General features: G+C 55.2%; 1 protein-coding gene across 1 annotated transcript in view; it reads left to right on the top strand.

Annotated features, from left to right (window-relative positions):
- Positions 1–17,616, top strand: part of Abcc8 (ATP binding cassette subfamily C member 8) — a 71,906-nt gene extending 54,290 nt beyond the window's left edge. The window contains exons 21-39 of the mRNA XM_051174291.1: positions 455–535; positions 1,965–2,102; positions 3,343–3,468; positions 4,368–4,467; positions 4,994–5,235; positions 5,314–5,480; positions 6,462–6,531; positions 7,046–7,203; positions 9,442–9,534; positions 12,590–12,692; positions 13,295–13,408; positions 13,700–13,820; positions 13,921–14,051; positions 14,973–15,051; positions 15,265–15,373; positions 15,604–15,707; positions 16,400–16,533; positions 16,804–16,866; positions 17,460–17,616. Coding sequence (XP_051030248.1) covers positions 455–535; positions 1,965–2,102; positions 3,343–3,468; positions 4,368–4,467; positions 4,994–5,235; positions 5,314–5,480; positions 6,462–6,531; positions 7,046–7,203; positions 9,442–9,534; positions 12,590–12,692; positions 13,295–13,408; positions 13,700–13,820; positions 13,921–14,051; positions 14,973–15,051; positions 15,265–15,373; positions 15,604–15,707; positions 16,400–16,533; positions 16,804–16,866; positions 17,460–17,597 — 2,271 coding nt within the window. The 3' untranslated portion in view covers positions 17,598–17,616. The remainder of the gene's footprint in view (positions 1–454; positions 536–1,964; positions 2,103–3,342; positions 3,469–4,367; positions 4,468–4,993; positions 5,236–5,313; positions 5,481–6,461; positions 6,532–7,045; positions 7,204–9,441; positions 9,535–12,589; positions 12,693–13,294; positions 13,409–13,699; positions 13,821–13,920; positions 14,052–14,972; positions 15,052–15,264; positions 15,374–15,603; positions 15,708–16,399; positions 16,534–16,803; positions 16,867–17,459) is intronic.
- The last annotated feature ends 420 nt before the right edge of the window (positions 17,617–18,036 follow it).

Below are 18,036 nucleotides of genomic sequence, written 5' to 3'. Positions count from 1 at the left end.
GCGACCCCGTGCATCTATTGGGCTTAATTAAGGAAGTCTGAGTGACTCGAAGGCAGCAGCAATACCCAAAGGCCACTCCAGCGTGGGTAATAACTCAGAAAAGCGTCCTCCCTGCAGCAGGCTGCACACCTTACTGCAGTGTGGACAGCTGGAGCCTTCCTCTGAGCAGTTGCTTCTGCTGTTAGAACCATGGATCTTGTAAGTTCCAGGAGCTTTCTGAACCTTGTGAGTTTTCCTTACTCCTGAATACCGTAAGGTTCCTTAGCTCCCTGAGTCTTATACGTCTCCTTTCTCCATCCAGGAGAGAGTGCTTCAGTTTAGAGGAGTATTTACACAGCACCCTGGCTGGTGGGAGAGGTCAGCCATCCCAGTCTGGGGGTGACTCCATCTCCTGGTAGAGCTCCAAGAGCCTAAAGGGCTGAGGGCATGACCTTTTCCTCTCCTTTGGTGACAGGGTATCAACTTGTCTGGTGGTCAGCGTCAGCGAATCAGTGTGGCCCGAGCCCTCTACCAGCACACCAATGTCGTCTTCTTGGTGAGTGTCCCAGCGGAAGCTTCCCTTGGACCCTCACCTCTGACTGCCTGCTTCCCTAGCCATCAGCAGCAGCAGCAACAACAACCTCCCTAACCAGGAACAAACCTCTCCGCTAGAGATGCTTGCTGCCTTTATCTTACCTATAGAGAAACTGAGGCAGGCAAGAACAGTGCCGATTAACCCTTTGTGGGCTTCCCATTGAGCCTTCCAATCATCTTGAGAGGAGGCAAGCTGTGGTTAGAGACTACCTCTCTAAAGGAGAAAAGGGTAGCCCCAGTTGCCAGGGTAAAAACATGAAGAGTTTTCCCAACTTGTGCTCAGGTTACACTGCTGCTAATTAATTACTGAGCTATTTCTCTAGGGAACTCAAGTTGGCTTCCAAACCCTTCTCAACAGGGCACTCTAGCCATCAAACATGAGATAAAATGTGTCCACCTCATGCCAAGCTCTGTGTCATGTGCCTTGGTTGATACCAAAGAATCTTAAGATGTGAAGTTTGGTCAGAGAGCCAGACTTGTATACGTGCAGGAAATATAGCCAGTTCAAAGCTAAGCCCTGTGGCCCAGACCATGAGACAGCTCTGATGGCCAGAGTGATCAGGGAGGGCTTCCTGGAAGAGAACCTTGAAGAGTCGATTAAACAAAGGGGAAACAGGGCATTTAGACAAAGACTCAGAACCCCAGCTCTCTGATCCTGGCTTATCTGTCCCCTGACACACACAGCTCCCCACATTGATGATGCTTCCTGTGTAAGTTCTCAGACCTGACCTGACACACTCAGCATTTGTCAAGTTCTGGGTCATCCAAGGCCCGCCTGATATTTAAACACCCGTGGATAAGGACTGCTTTCCTCCATTCACTCCGTTCGTCAGTAACAGGCATAGGCTCTGGGTATGAGCTCCGGGGACCTTGCAGGCAGGGACGTACAGATTATCAGATCTGGCTCTGCTCAGGGTTGTCCCTGGGACAGAGAGGATGAGGTACAGGAGATGATCAGGGCAAGACACAGACGGACACATGCTTGGGTGTGTGGTGGGTGGAAAGCAGTTCACCACGCAGAAGGCAGAACAGCATGTCTCACAGAAGGAACAGCTCAGGCAAAGGCTAGAATGGCAGGCTTGTTGGCAGTCTGGAATGGAGCTTGGGAAGGACAGGTCAGAAGTCGGGCTCAAAGGGGAGGCTGAGCAGACTGGAGAGGCCTGGGTACCGTCCTGCGGAGTTCAGGCTTCAGAGGAGATGGGTAGCCATGGATGGGCTCGGAGAAGCACAAGTGAATTGATAAGGTCTGTTTAAGGGTGATAAGTAAGGCATTTGAGCCCCAGGGAGGTTAGGTGGGCGGTCCAACGCCACAAAGCCAGCTGGTGTCAGTAACTATGTCAGCTTCGGCAGAACTCTGGAGACTTCCACACACACCTTATCATCTCCCTCAGGACGACCCTTTCTCAGCTTTGGATGTCCATCTGAGTGACCACCTGATGCAGGCCGGCATCCTCGAGCTGCTCCGGGATGACAAGAGGACAGTGGTCCTGGTGACCCACAAGCTTCAGTACCTGCCTCATGCAGACTGGGTAGGGACCACAGGGGACAGGCTGGGAGCAGGGTGTGTGTGTGTGTGTGTGTGTGTGTGTGTGTGTGTGCGTGCGCACGCGCGCGCTGGTGCAATCTTCAACAGAATCAGTCATACAGCCCAGCAGCAATGGCTGATGCCTGCAAAACACAAGACACTAGATAAGGCGGTATCGTGCAGGCTAGGAAATACTCATAGTCCAGAGTCTTGGTGTCGCCTGGGCCTGCAGGCATTCCCTGCCTGGCTTGGTTCCCTTCTCATGCGCCCTAGGCTAGCCTTGCTAGCCTTGCCCAACCAGCTTCCCCTGGCTGTGGGTGCTCCTGCTTAGATGGGAGAGCTGACTCCCCAGACCCCTGGCGCTCAGGGGTGGAGACTCAATGAGATTCAGATGCTGGAAGGGTGTCGATAGTCCTGCAGACAGCACTCCCACGGGTGCTGACTAACCCCAACCTGTTCTCCAATAGGCAGGACATAGTTACTCTCCATCTCCTTGGGAGCCGCTTAATGCTAGGGTAAAGATAATGGACCGCCTGCCTACTCCTATCTCAAAATTTCCCTGGACCGAAGCCACAGTCTGAGACCCTGCCTGAGCTTCAAGTCTGAGCCAAATAGGCCTGTTAATTAATTTCTCTCAAAATAAACCTTTCTTATAGAGTAAGAACCTTCTCCATTATAAGAAGGACAAAAAAAAAAAAAAAAAAAAAAAAAAACCAAAACCCTGAAAGTTATTAAAAACAAGTCAAACGGCTTCAGAAGGCAACATGATTCATGATTGTAGTTGAGAATGACCCTGAGTCTAGTAAGGCAGACATGGAGGTGCCTGATCCTTGGGGTGCTTGTGCACAGGGCCCCAGGATTGCGTGGGTGCCAGTTAAGCCGGTACTACACGATGGTGCCATCGTTGGGTGCTCCAAACAGTTTGCTGGACTCCAGAAGGCCCCAGCCACACCCGCTCAGATTAACAAGCATGTTACCACAACTGACAGAACCTGCCATCGGGGACAGCTCAGGATAGCGTGCAATCGGCCCGCTCGGCATCTGGAAACAGATGCTGGTGGGTCCTGTGGGTAACCTGCCAATCTTGGCCAAGATACACTCGTTGGCTCTGCGAAGGCACCCACTGGGAATTGCGTTGACGAGAGTGGGTTACCAGACCTTACCGTGCAGTGGATCAAGGTAGCCATCCCTCTGTCTCAGACTTCCCTAAGCTAGCCAAACCCGTTCTGTGGCTGCCTTGGCAGATCATTGCTATGAAGGACGGCACCATTCAGAGGGAGGGGACGCTCAAGGACTTCCAGAGGTCTGAGTGCCAGCTCTTTGAGCATTGGAAGACCCTCATGAACCGACAGGACCAAGAGCTGGAGAAGGTGAGAAGATGGGACCAAGGATTAGAAGGTTCTGCTAGAATCAGAACTCACATGGCCTGCTGTCCTCACCCCCCGCCCCCCCGAAGTTTCCAAAAGGACAAATGTAGGCTTATTTTGAACTTGCTCTATTAGGGGCAGAGCTGGCACCTAAGCAGGGACCAGGGACAGAGTCAGGCGCACAGATGTTCAGAGACTATTTAGCTAAAAGGTTCCAGAGAAGCAGCTCAAACTAGCCAACAAAGGAAAGGGGGGATGGTAAGGAATTGTTGTTGGTTCGTGAAACTAGAAAGTCCCAGGGGAGCTGTGGCTTCATTTGTCACTGAGTCACCACCAGGACCCTGTTTCTGTCTGTCCCTTTGCTCCACTGCTCTCCAATCGGCCCCAGAGCTGTCCCCTCTGCAAGCAGAGAGTGCTTCTCACTGATGAGGGTTAGCCAGCCTACTCATTGATCCAGTCCTGGGCTCGCCCTGATCAGATCGTTACAGCTGGGATGGCGGAATGTGAGGGTTAGCCAGTCCACGGTCATACGTCCACCTTGTATGTCAGAGACCAAGTACGGGGGCGAACCAGGTGTGGTGGTGCACCCCTGTGATCCGAGAGTGGGGGGAGGGGATGAGGCAGGAGGATGGGGAGCTCAAGGCTGTCTGGGCTACGTAGACTTACACACGCACACGCACAAACACGCACACGCACACACACACAGAATGTCCTCCCCTATGAAAGCGGGACTCTGTTAGTTGATAAAGAGAAGATTAATCTGGCAAGGTAAGCATGTACCCATGTGTCCCCTCCCCAGGGTAGAGACCGCCTGTAAGTCAGCCATCACTAGGGTATTTGCCCCAGCCTCTCCTTCCCCACAAGCACTCCCTGAAGACAGGCCAGGCTCCATCTGTTTTCAGGAGACAGTCATGGAGAGGAAAGCCTCAGAGCCATCTCAGGGCCTGCCCCGTGCCATGTCCTCCAGAGATGGCCTTCTACTGGATGAGGAAGAGGAGGAAGGTATGGACCACCAGCCTGGGAGTGCAGTTAACACCCACGATGAGCTAGTTCTTATTGCTGTGCCAAAATGCCTGACAAGAAGCAGCCTTAGGAGAGGTTTGATGGGGCTTGCAGGTCTAGGGATGTAGTCTGTTGTGACAGGAAACCCATGGTGGCAGGAGTGAGTCTGATGGCCGCGTTGTGTCCACAGTCAGGAAGCAGTGAGCAATGAATGTTCAGTGCACTTTCTCCTCCTTACTCAGTTTAGGCTCACGGAATGGCGCCGCCCAGCCCATGACGGGCGGGTCTTCCCAGCTCAGTTAACCCATTGCAGACAGCCCTCTCAGATCGTCTTATAGATGGCTCCAGTTAACAGTATTAGCCATCACACACAGAGAATTACAGCCCAGGGCTCTGGGCTTGGCCGGGTAGTGTGGTTCGATTAAGCTTCTTTCTTTTCTCTATAAGTGGGGATAAGCTGTCCCCTGGTTCACCTTCAGAGGACTATGATCTGTGAAGCTACAGGGTGGGTTCTTGCGACCTGCAGAGGAGGCAGCCGAGAGCGAGGAAGACGACAACCTATCTTCAGTGCTGCATCAGCGAGCTAAGATCCCGTGGCGAGCCTGCACCAAGTACTTGTCCTCTGCTGGTACTCTGCTCCTGACCCTGCTCGTCTTCTCCCAGCTGCTCAAGCACATGGTATTGGTGGCCATTGATTATTGGCTGGCCAAGTGGACTGACAGTGCCCTGGTCCTGAGCCCTGCGGCCAGCAACTGTTCCCTCAGCCAGGTATGACCGCAGCGGGGCTGGCGGGGAGGGGGAGGGGCTGAGCCCACACACATTCTCATTCTCGCCCTGCTTGCTTAGGAATGCGCCCTGGACCAATCTGTCTATGCCATGGTATTCACTGTGCTCTGTAGCCTGGGCATCGTGCTGTGCCTTGTCACCTCTGTCACTGTGGAGTGGACAGGACTGAAGGTGGCCAAGAGGCTGCACCGCAGCCTGCTCAACCGCATCATCCTGGCCCCCATGAGGTACCCCAGACCCTACCATACCAGGGCACGTCTATGCTTTGAGTGTCAAATCCCCCATCTATAAGATAAGCACAGATGACCTCTGTCACAGCTGGGGGGGGGGGAGGTGACTCAAGTCAGCGTGTGTAGAAGTGTCCTTGTACAAGAAGCGTGGAGGGCTGACATTTACTCAACAGACCCTGCCTGTGAGTATTTTACATGATTGGCTCATCACCCTTCAACATGAGCGTCTGCGGGCTTCGGGTAAAGGTTAATTCCTTCCCCTCAGTGGTATGATCCGTTCATCTTGGCCCACAAGTTCTGCCTCCTCTCCCCCCCTCCCTGTTCAGCCTGCATTTTCTGGCACTGAGAACAGGGTTAGCCGTTCGAAATGCCCCAAGGAGATGGAGCAGGACCCTAAAAGTGCCAGGTGTCGAGAAGCTATAGCATCACACCCGATGGCTGGCCAGACTGATTTGGAACGGCATACGCATACCGGTTACCTGGTCTCGTGGCTTCCAGACCCTACTTCATAGCTACTCTCTGTCTTCCATACTTGTACCTTCCAGCTTTGCCGTCTCTGGCCCGGACATGGCGGCCTCATTGGCTTACCCTGTTTGCCCCCTGTCTGAAGTTCGGCGGAGCTCTCTGGCTGGGTTGGGCCAACGCAGGTCATAGAGTGCTGACAGCCAGCCTCGCCTCTCACTCTCAGCCGGTTGACAGGCTGTCCCCAGGGACCTATTCTCCTGGGACAGGACTCTGTGTCCCAAGGGAACAGTTGCCAAACGAGTCAGGCTGAGGAGGTTAGCAGTGGTCACCTGTGAGCGAGGGAGGCTAAATGGAAGCTAACGCCTTTTTGAGTAGCTATAGGAGTTCTCCAGGACACAGGCCAGATGTTTGCAGACCCACAGATGGTTCCAGAGACATTTAAATCACATAGCTACTGTCATTCCATAAACGAACTAATTCAATAAATAAATACCGGTTCTGCTCAATTCGTAGGTTCTTTGAGACCACGCCTCTAGGGAGTATCCTGAACAGATTTTCCTCTGACTGTAACACCATTGACCAGGTATTGACTGTGGGACTCTGGGAGCTTTTCCTCTTAGATGCCGGCCTCTCTGCATAGATGGTGGGAGCTTAGTGTCCCTGTGTGGGATCCCAGCGTCCCCGTGTGGGAGCCCAGCGTCCCTGTGTGGGAGCCCAGCGTCCCTGTGTGGGAGCCCAGCGTCCCTGTGTGGGAGCCCAGTGTTCTTATCTGAGGGTCACTGCCTCGGGGTCTGGAACCTCCCTTGAGGGCTTCGTAAGTCTGAAGGGAAAGCAGATCACTCTGGCTTCCATCTAAGATTCCCTTGGCTCATTCAGGAAGGTTCCAAGATACTCTGAATATTCACGGGTTCAGCCTATCTCCTTCATTGACTTATCTTAACTAGATGGTGAGGGAGCAGTCTTAATTCCTGCCCTCAGAGAGTTTGCAGGGTAGATGCACAGTGAGCATGCAATAAAATGAGAGGCGAACATGGCCGCAAATAGTACTCCAACGATTCTAAGACGGAAATGTCCCCACTGCCGCCCCATCTCCTCAGCACATCCCATCCACACTGGAGTGTCTGAGCCGATCCACCCTGCTCTGTGTCTCCGCCCTGACTGTCATCGCCTACGTCACACCTGTGTTCCTCGTGGCCCTCTTACCCCTGGCTGTTGTGTGCTACTTCATCCAGAAGTACTTCCGAGTGGCATCCAGGTGACAGCGGCATTTCCAGTCTGGTGGGTGGAGGTGGGAACCGGGATGGGAGGTCCTTCGTGGTGGCAGTTTGGGATGCTTGCCAGAGTCATCATCATAAAAGGGATAGGGTCGTGTTTTCCCAAAATTGAAAATAGAAATAACCAGTAGAAATAGAGGGAATGGCTACGCTAACGCACCACCTGTCAGCATACGCTCTACACTCCATATCTCATTGTTTCCTTGGGGGATGTGGTCAGGGATGGCATTGCTAGTGCAGGGTAAATACACATTTACTCATTTGTCCCCAGTGGTCCCCGTGAGGGTTGTGTGAGCCCAGGAGCCAAGCTGACTTGGGAACACAAATGGCACCTGATGGGGGCGTGTGATGGACTGGGCTCTTGCAGCCACTCTCATGGGTATTATAGGGCATACACCCTATCTTTCCTACTCAAAGTATTCTGGAAAATTCTTTCTAGAGAGTTCTTCCTAAGAGTGATTTTTGTTGAACTCACTGATTCAAAAAATTAGAATGAAACTTAAAAGGCCCTCCAGGACACAATTACTCAAACTGTCAATCCCAGCCATTGTTAAATCAATATCCTGATCTATAACTAGCAGGTTAAAAGCAGTGAGGTGGAACCAAGAGCGGGAGTGGGCGGGGTGGAGCAGGAGTGGGCGGGGTGGAGCAGGAGTGGGCGGGATTGAGCAGGGGTGGGCGGGACTGAGCAGGAGTGGGCGGGGGTGGAGCAGGAGTGGGCGGGACTGAGCAGGAGTGGGCGGGGGTGGAGCAGGAGTGGGCGGGACTGAGCAGGGGTGGGCGGGGGTGGAGCAGGAGTGGGCGGGGTGGAGCAGGGGTGGGCGGGGTGGAGCAGGAGAGGGCGGGATGGAGCAGGGGTGGGCGGGACTGAGCAGGAGTGGGCGGGGGTGGAGCAGGAGTGGGCGGGACTGAGCAGGGGTGGGCGGGGTGGAGCAGGAGTGGGCGGGACTGAGCAGGGGTGGGCGGGACTGAGCAGGGGTGGGCGGGACTGAGCAGGAGTGGGCGGGACTGAGCAGGAGAGGGCGGGGTGGTGCAGGAGTGGGCGGGGTGGAGCAGGAGTGGGCGGGACTGAGCAGGGGTGGGCGGGGTGGAGCAGGAGTGGGCGGGACTGAGCAGGGGTGGGCGGGGTGGAGCAGGACTGGGCGGGACTGAGCAGGGGTGGGCGGGACAGAGCACTTGCCTTCCGTGCTCCAGGCATTGGAGTGTATAAGCATACATATAATGTGTATGTGCTTGCATACACATACATGTGTATGTATGTATGCCTTCTCTTTTGATCTGTAACATAAATTATCAGACTGTTTTCATAACAGCTCTGTTAAACCTTTGCTGTGGTCATGTAAACATGCGTTCTTATTGGTGATACAAAATGAACATTTTTACTTCAGGTAACGTTCATAAAAGTTAAGTACCTTTCCCAAGGACATATAGTTGATAAGAAACAAGTGTAAAACGCTGCTTGGCAACAATAATCATTATGTCTCAATGCATTTTTTACCCTAATCACCTGCCCACAGTAATCAGCACTGAAATAAATGGACTTTTGTCCAAATGGTCCAGAATTTCCAAGCACCCAGGGGGACATTCTGCGCTGGCATTAGCAAAACGACAGTACCTTTCCAGACATTGTACCACACTGTGCACTTCAAGTATTTCCACACACTGCAGTACAAGCCATCCCACAAAGCTGTCCCTGCCAAGGAAGCCATGTCTGCCCCATTCGATGCCTGCCTCTTGGAACAGTGCCTAGGAGAGCTGCTTCTCATGTCCCAGCTGGCCTACCTGGCATTTGATGCATGGCTATAGGGAGCAGGAGGCCCCTTGTTGCCATGGAGACCTGTAGCCTCCTCTCCAATCCCCCAGAGCTAAATATTTAGAACCTGGCCTAGGATGCTCTACGGCCTGTTGTGGTTCTTAGGAAACAAGGGATTGAGCCCGGCAAATCTGGTCTTCCTGCCCCTTTGGCCAGCTGTCCCATATCCAGGGTGCCCCTCTGTGAAGTGCCACCAGCTCCCCATTCGAGCGACAGGACCTGGGCTTAGCTCTGCCAGTGCACTCCACGTAAACACTCCACATAAACATTTTGTTGTCTGCAGGGGCGTGGCTGGGCCAGCCCTTTGTTGTTGCTCTCCGCAAGCAAGTGAGGAGCCGAGTCTGGAAGGGGAGAAGCCGCCAGGCTGAGTGCGAGCCACCCTCCTAACCGCTGTCATCTGCCATAGGGACCTGCAGCAGCTGGATGACACAACGCAGCTCCCATTGCTCTCACACTTTGCTGAAACTGTGGAAGGACTCTCCACCATCCGCGCCTTCAGGTACACGTGCAGAGCCCCCCCCCAAGGTAGGAGGGGAGTGGGGTTGGCCTTGGGGTCACAGGTCAAGGGACCCTACTTAGGAAGGCCCAGAGCATACCCATCTAAGTCACACCTTAGGCCTTGAGCAATGCCCATTAGCAGGGACAGGCCATGTGGACTCCAGGTGTAGACTCCTGGCCTTGCAGACAAGCCGCAGGCCTCTGTATTAAGGTAGGACACGGCTGACCAGCTTGGGACAAATCTGGCCATACTGGAAAGCCCTTCTACCTGGGGCCAGTCCTGAGGCCCTTCCTTAATGCTCTGTCACCAAACGCCCGTTCTGCTGTGACCCTAGGGGCTGAGCATGATTCCCACTGCCCAGATAGGGGAACTGAGGCGTCACATGACCTCTCTGGGAAACGCCCCCACAAAGCCCAGGTTTGAGGCCACTCACCCATCTGAGCAGTGCTACCTATGTTGAACCAGTGCCGGACACTGGAGGTGCGTCACATGCCCACAGCCCCAGAGACATTTGCAGTCCTCATGGACCATGTGACTGCTGCTCTACCAGACCCGGAGCACAGAAGGGGATAAGAGTTCACCCGCACAGGGGAACTCTCTGGAAGTTCAGTGTCCCGGCACCGCCTCACCACCCTGATGGTGATACTGGGCAGGGAGCATCTGAGGCCATCGGCCGGGAATTCGGTCGGGGAATAGAGAAGACCCTCGCCCCTCGCTGCCAAGTAGTGGTTGGGTCCCCTGGAGCCTCTGTGTCCCCTCCCGACCAGGCCAGAGACCCCTGAGCCATGGAGTTGGGCTCTTATCTCCAAGCTAACCCAGAGGGTGACGACAGGTTATTTTTAGGATAGCACAGCTGGGTGACAGTAACCATGTGACAGTAAGCCCTGGGTCAGGAGCAACCCTAGGACCTAAGGACCAGTGAGGACCGGACTTTTATCTCTCCCCACCAGTATGTCCAAGGTCAGCCCAGGCTTTGGCACAGACTGTCCTCACTCCTGGGGCTAATGGGCCTGTGGGAATTCACCCCTCAGATGTCATCTGAGAAAAGCAGAGCAGACCTGTGCCCTAGTCCAGGCTACATTCCCTGGATACCCACAGCCCCCCACAAGCCTGTTCATCTCCACACAGAAGCTCCGAAGCCTGGCCCAGAGCTCCAGACTCAGCACCCAGCCGAGTTGCTTCATCTTCGGGCCTAAACTCTGCTCTAAGTTTTAAAACTGGTCCAGAGGCCCTTGGGCTGGACCACTGGCATCACAGACTGGCTTTTATAAGTAGACTAGACTTCTGAGCAGATTCCAGCACTGCCACTCAGCCTCAGACCAAGGCCAGGGCTGTTGGTTAGGGCACACCATGCTGGCGGTGGTGAATGCTTCCTAGATTTGAACAGAAGACTTCATCACTGCCATGTGTGTCTAATTGCTTGGCTTTGGCCCAGAAGTCTACCCTAGATGGAAACTGACTAGCATTATTGACCTCACACTGGTGGACTGCTAAGGGCTAAATACTGCACATGAGTTACTAACAGCCATCCTCACAGTAGGCACGTGACATAGGCGTGAGCTTAAAACCCAAGCTGCTCGCAATGAGCAGTGGTGTCAAGACAGCTTTTCATTGTTCATCGGCAGATAAGCACCTCTTGGGCCTGCCATACAAAAGCAGAGTCGGAAGAAGTGGTCCAGCCCAGCCGCCTCCCTCCAGGAGGCGGGCCTGTCCAGAGTGACACAGTGGGCTCATGATGAGGCTGCGACAGAAACGGCAGTTTCCACAGTCCCTGCACTGGGTTTGGTGTGGTCCACACTGAGCGTCAGAGTCCCCGTGATGTTAGCCCATGAAGGACCCTTGATCCTAGCATGCTCACGGCCCTTGGATGCCAGGCTGGGTTTGCACTGTTATGGAGCTCCCAGCCCTCAGGCACATAGGTCCTCAGACCCATACACTCTTCCTCACCTTCTCTCAGACACACACGCACGCACACGCACGCACACGCACATGCACACGCGTGCACGCACGCACACGCACACACCAACATCTCCTGCCAGGATTCACACTCACCTCCGACCTCTCATCCCCCCCACACATTTCCACCACCTGGCTCTGTAATACACACTCCCCACACCTCAGAGACGCCCTTTTGCATCCTCAGATGTGTGCCTTCTGCCCAGAAATAATTCAAGAGCAAACAGGTTCAGGGGTGGGCATATGCCCAACAAGGCATGGGGCCCTCTGAGTCCCCAAGCTTGGTTTTTCCAGTTTGGTGTCGAGATGGTTTTTCATGGTCCCTTTGTTCAGCATAAAACAAGTACACGTGGGTCTGAAGGAGGCGTCAGAGGACCCAGACCGTCAGAGGAGCCGGATCTGTGCACCGGGATGCAGGAGAAATATAACAAGGGCCTGGAGGAAGGGACGGAAATCCCAGAGATCCTTCCAACAAGAGCTTACCCACCCGAGAGGGCCAGGCCTTTCAGGAGGCTCAGCTCACTCGTCCAATAGTGTTTCCTGACAGTGTCAAGGTTCTAATCCTGACACACACCCCAGTCTGGTGAGGGAGGTGGTTCCTAATCAACTAAGGCTGAGTGTACAAGCCCACACTAAGCAGCTAACAAGCTACAGAGAGGGGTTTATAGAGGTGGGAGTGGCCACGGGGGAGGGGAGCCAGGGGAGGTGTATCTGAGGAGGCAGAAACTAAGGTCAGGCCTGAGAGTTAAGAAGGGACCAGGTTTGTAAAGATCTAGAAAGCAAGCTTCCAGGCGATGGAAAGACCATGAGCCAAGGGCTCGGGTATGGGAGATATTGCCGTGAGCCCTGATCAGGCTGGGGAGGCCCCTGCCCAGGAGGAGGTTCTTAATCCTGGATACCACCCATGTTCTCAGCGGGGACGCGATAGATGATTTTGAAAGAATAAGCTGGAGAGAGCTTGTTGGGGCACTTGTTGGGGATCTGGGGTACTCCTGTGGGCCAGAAGCAGGAGAGAGGTGGACAGAGAGGCAGGGACCAGAGCCCTCTGTAAGTGAGGAGACAGCCCACCTGGTTCTATCACATCTTGTTCACTCTCCAGGTACGAGGCCCGGTTCCAGCAGAAGCTTCTAGAATATACTGACTCCAACAACATCGCCTCCCTCTTCCTCACTGCAGCCAACAGATGGCTGGAAGTCCGCATGGCAAGTGCCACCCCACCCTGGGCCCTGGGGTGGGTTTAGTTAGGATCGTGGAGCTGGAACAGACGAGGAGCTGGGCGGTAATGGGGATCCAGAGCTTCCTGTTCTCCAGCCCTGGTAGTCCTCCATGTCTAACCTGCGACTTCACCCCAGATACCCCAGCAGTGTTCCAGGAACAAGGAGACTGGAAGTGTGCAGAGTGCAGACATTAAGAACGATGGAGGTTGGGACTGGGGATGTAGCTTGGCTGGGAGAGGGCTTGCCTAGTATGCACAAAGCCATGGGTTCAATCCCCACACAGTGTGGTCCCGGCACTCTGGGGATAGCAGCCGAAGGCTACAAAGTTTGAGGCCCATCTGAGCCATAAGAGCCTGTCAGAAAGGGAGTGGCTGGATACATACACATGAAGGCTCACTGGGGCCGGCAGCGAGACACAGTTCCTCAAGAAGTAGCGTGCATAACCTTGGAGTGAGCATTAGCTCCAAGGCCTCAGCTCCCGCCAGCCCCTGTGCGTCTGCTGTGCGAGTGTGGGGCTGAGCTGCTCTCTGCCCCAAGGGTGAGGGCTCTGACCCGCAACAACCCTGGCCAGCTGCTTCCTTCCTCAGGAGTACATCGGAGCATGCGTGGTCCTCATTGCGGCAGCCACCTCCATCTCCAACTCCCTGCACAGGGAACTTTCTGCCGGCCTGGTAGGCCTGGGTCTCACGTATGCCTTGATGGTGAGTGGGCTGGGGCCGGGAGGAGTCAGATACAGCTCTTGGGTACCCAGGGTACTGTCCTCAACTGAGATTATGAGAGAGATGGTGCATACCCACCTAGGCTTTGCTGAAGGTGATGGGTGAGGAGCCATTGCCATTGTGACCTCTCATGGCTCTAGGCTGCCACTGTGCTCAGGCAATTGGTAGTCAGCAGAAGGCTTCCAGGAGCTTCTAGTCCTCCCCAGAGTGAGGACAGTCATCCGGGAGGCCTAGCGGGAAATGGTGACCACTGAGCAGTTGTGACCTCCATAGGTCTCCAACTACCTCAACTGGATGGTGAGGAACCTGGCGGACATGGAGATCCAATTGGGGGCCGTGAAGCGTATCCACGCTCTCCTGAAAACCGAGGCAGAGAGCTATGAGGGGCTTCTGGGTGAGAGCCTGCAGAGGGTATCCCAGGAGTGGGGAGGTGGCCTTTCTCTGGGTGCTAGAAGTGGCCTACGCCTGGTGGCTGACCCCAGCCTGACCCTCAGCACCGTCGTTGATCCCCAAGAACTGGCCGGACCAAGGGAAGATCCAAATCCAGAACCTGAGTGTGCGATATGACAGCTCCCTGAAGCCCGTGCTGAAGCACGTCAACGCCGTCATCTCCCCAGGACAGAAGGTCAGCTACGGTGGGAGCCCATGGGTGGGCAGCAGCCAGCTGTGCCCTCTTCCCACCCTCAGGCCCCACCCCGCACAGAGCAGATGCCTGGGACTTCCTTGGTTTAGGAGGGTTTGTCAGGCCCCTCCCCTGCAAGGCATCCGCGGCTTGCCCTGCTGCACTCCCTTGACTCCCTTGGCCTCAGAGCAGGGGTCTGCCGCGGACAGGGAGGCTGCCACTGTCCAGCACTCTGATCCTGTCCTCACACCCCTCCTCACTCGGCCCACCCCTGACATGTCCCTCTTTCTCTGCCTTTGTCCCTCTGTCCCTCTCGGTACCCTTGTGTCTGTCGTTGCTTAGGCAGTATCTCTGTCCCTGCCTCTCTTCACCTCTGGCCTTTCTGTGTCACTATCTAATGTGTCACTAAGTCACTATCTAACCTGTGTCACTATGTAAATTTCTCTTGGGACCTAAAAGCCAGGAAGCAATAGGGACCGGGCACGGCCCTACTGCGTGTGGAGGAGTCCAACCCCCCCCCATCACATCATGCCACACTGTCCTGCCATGCACATGCACAGGGAGGCACAGCGGGGCCCTCCCTGCCTGACAGCTACCAAACAAGATGTGGGGCTTCCCTGCAGACCCACAGCTAGGCTGGAACAACCAGCCATTCCTACCAGTACCCTACCCTTGGGTCCCCGAGACAGCCCGCTTGAACCCACCCCAGGAAATAAGCTCAACCCTGGGTCCAGCCTGGCCAAAGAGAAGCTGGCCAGGAAGCCAAGACAGAAGAAATGCTGCATGTACCCGTGCACACCCCAGGGCCACAGTGCCGTGACCTCCCACACCCGTGCACACCCCAGGGCCACAGCGCCGTGACCTCCCACACCACACCCGTGCACACCCCAGGGCCACGGCATCCTCGTGTTTCTCTGCTTCCAGATTGGGATCTGTGGCCGCACGGGCAGCGGGAAGTCCTCCTTCTCTCTGGCCTTTTTCCGAATGGTGGATACGTTTGAAGGTGATTTGTGTGTTAGCTGCCACGCATGTACACGGGTGTCCATAGCCACCCGGCGAGACCTCAGCCCTGGCCTCTAGTTGGTGGGATGTGACAGGAAGCCCAGCGACAGCCATTACCTCCCCATCCTGTCGGGGATCCATGTCCCAGGCTGAGCCCGTTCCCGGCACCCACTCCCACCCGCGTGGCACTTGACCTGTCACCATCGCCACGCAGGGCGTATCATCATCGATGGCATTGACATCGCCAAGCTGCCTCTTCACACGCTGCGCTCCCGCCTGTCCATCATCCTACAGGACCCTGTCCTCTTCAGTGGCACCATCAGGTGAGAGCCGGCGCGCTCGTCCCAACCGCAGGCCAGCCGAGCTCTCTGAGCACAAGATGGGAAAGTCTTCAGAAGAAGGCCACCCTGGCGGCCTTCCCCATCGGCTCCTGCAGACACTCCTGGGTCCCTGGGCCAGCCAGCTCTCCCAAGCCCCCTCCGCAGTGCGCCCTTCCCGCCCTCCCTCCAGTCACAGCCACTGCTCCCTGGGGACTCTCTGTGCCTCCCCCTAGATTCAACCTGGATCCGGAGAAGAAATGCTCCGACAGCACGCTGTGGGAGGCTCTGGAGATCGCCCAGCTGAAGCTGGTGGTGAAGGCGCTGCCAGGAGGCCTGGGTGATTGCTCCTTACGCAGATGGCTTTGGGTGGGGGGCGGCCTTCGCAGCCGTGGCTAAGGTGAGCTCTGAGTTTGGAGCCCCGAATCCAGCTGGGACTCAGTGAGCATGTAGTCCCACCTTTTACCGTACAGGGTTCAGAGGTCAAACAGTTTGCTTTTGGTCACATAACTCAGCTAGCTCAGAGTCTAGCACAAGGGGACACCCGGGGTCCCTGGGAGAGAGATTACAAGTCCTCCATACCACAGTGTATCTTCAGCCCTGCCTTGCCTATCCACCTCCCCTGGGGAGAGGAGTCACAGTGGACATAGATAGAGGGTCCGCATCATACAGCCTGTTGGGAAATGCTGGCCCAGTCAGAGCCATGGTGTAGGCACTGTGAGGCTAGACAAGCTTTGACGTCACTGGTTCATCCTTCTGGCCAAGGCTTCTGCAGGATTGCCCAGGGCCCCAGCAGCCCACAGCACCAGGATGGCCACTGCCCATTACATTCATTCAAACGGAAGCCCTATTGTATCAGACGCATCATCCCTGCTCACACACACACACACACACACACACACACACACACACACAGATGCAGCTGTATACATGGGCCCTGTACATATTCCCCCTTACAGTTCACAAGCCACGGGGCCACTTTATTCACCGCCAGAATTAACTTGGCCCTGCCCCTCCAATGTCTGCTTCCAGATGCCATCATCACAGAAGGAGGGGAGAATTTTAGCCAGGGCCAGAGGCAGCTTTTCTGCCTGGCTCGGGCCTTTGTGAGGAAGACCAGCATCTTCATCATGGATGAAGCAACTGCCTCCATCGACATGGCTACGGTTGGTCCTGGGGATGGCATGTTAGGGAGCGGTTGGCACGGTGTGGTCTTGAGCCTCAAGTTGTCATTCACATCAAGGGCGATGTGGCAAAGGCAAGTCCAGCCCTTGAGTGTTGGGAACCTGGTCAGTCCTCTGGGACTAGAGCCGGGGAGAAGATAGGCATAGAGCTAGGAGCTGGGGTGCATGGGAGCTGAGCCCCATGATTCCAGAACCATCCGGGACCCCATCCACGGAGCATATGAGCCACCAGCTAATACCTCCCCCTGCCAGGAGAACATCCTCCAGAAGGTGGTGATGACGGCCTTCGCAGACCGCACCGTGGTCACCATTGCGGTAAGGGGCTTGCCTCTCTGACTGTCACCAGTAGACTGATTCTAGAATACTAAGGATAGGGAGTCTAGGGAGGACAGAGCAGATTTTGGGGTGACTAAGAGATTGACGCCTTTCCTGCCTCAGGCCTTGCCTGCCTCTAGATTCCAAGATGCACCTTCCCTACAGCCCTGTGAGCCAGGCAGCAGGGGTCGGGGGGGGGGGGGAGAGCCTGGGGGAGGGGAGTCTGTGAGTCTCAAGCCTGGAGGTGGGGGCAGAGCTAAGACTTGATACAGGAGACAAGAGTAGAGGGTTTGGATCACAGCCACTCCAGGGGGGACCGTCACTTCAGACAGGACACATTGGGCTGTGGAGACTGCTTTCCTGGCAGGTGTGAAATCGTGGGTTCAGTCCCCAGCACGGTAGAAATGGGGTGTGGTGGCAACACTGCAATCCTAGCACTCGGGAAGTAGAAGAAGGGAGAGCAAAAGCTTAAGCTTGTGCTTGGCCTCAGGTCAGGGCTGCATGGGGGTCATGAGTCTCCTCCAGGCTGGGGGAGAGCAGGCTCCCTCAGGTGCCCTGCCCACCACACTAACCAGCCCCTCCTGCTCACCCAGCATCGTGTGCACACCATCCTAAGTGCAGACCTGGTGATGGTCCTCAAGAGGGGTGCTATCCTGGAGTTTGACAAGCCAGAGACGCTTCTCAGCCGGAAGGACAGTGTGTTTGCCTCCTTTGTCCGTGCGGACAAGTGACTTGCTGGAGCCAAAGTCCCACCCCATGCCTCACTCGCTTGCCTAGGATTTGTACCTGTAAATCACCTGTAAATAAATTAATTCTTTGCTACCGGAGGCCCTGGCTCTGTGGAAGTGCAGGGAAGCAGCCTGCCTTTGGAACCAGGCAGACTTGAAGATGCCATGTGAACAGAGGCAAAACCATGTTCCTGCTCTGTGTCAGGCAGTTCCAGAAGCCATAACAAAATGCCCAAGTCTGGGTAACAATGACAGCAAAAAGGTCTTTGTCTCTGTCTTGGAGGCTGAGTCAAGATCAAGGTGTGGGCTGCTCTGGTTTCTCCTGAGGCCTCTTTAGCTTTTCGCTGTGTCCTCAAACTTCCCCTCCCCACCCCTTTCTCCCTCTCCCCACCCCTTTCTCCCTCTAAGTCACTATCGGATTAGCTACCCACAACCTCATTGA

This window comes from Phodopus roborovskii, unplaced genomic scaffold, assembly GCF_943737965.1.
Source record: "Phodopus roborovskii unplaced genomic scaffold, PHOROB, whole genome shotgun sequence".
Lineage (NCBI taxonomy): Eukaryota > Metazoa > Chordata > Mammalia > Rodentia > Cricetidae > Phodopus > Phodopus roborovskii.
Note: the sequence above shows the minus strand (reverse complement) of the source record. Positions and strands in the feature narration are given on the sequence as shown.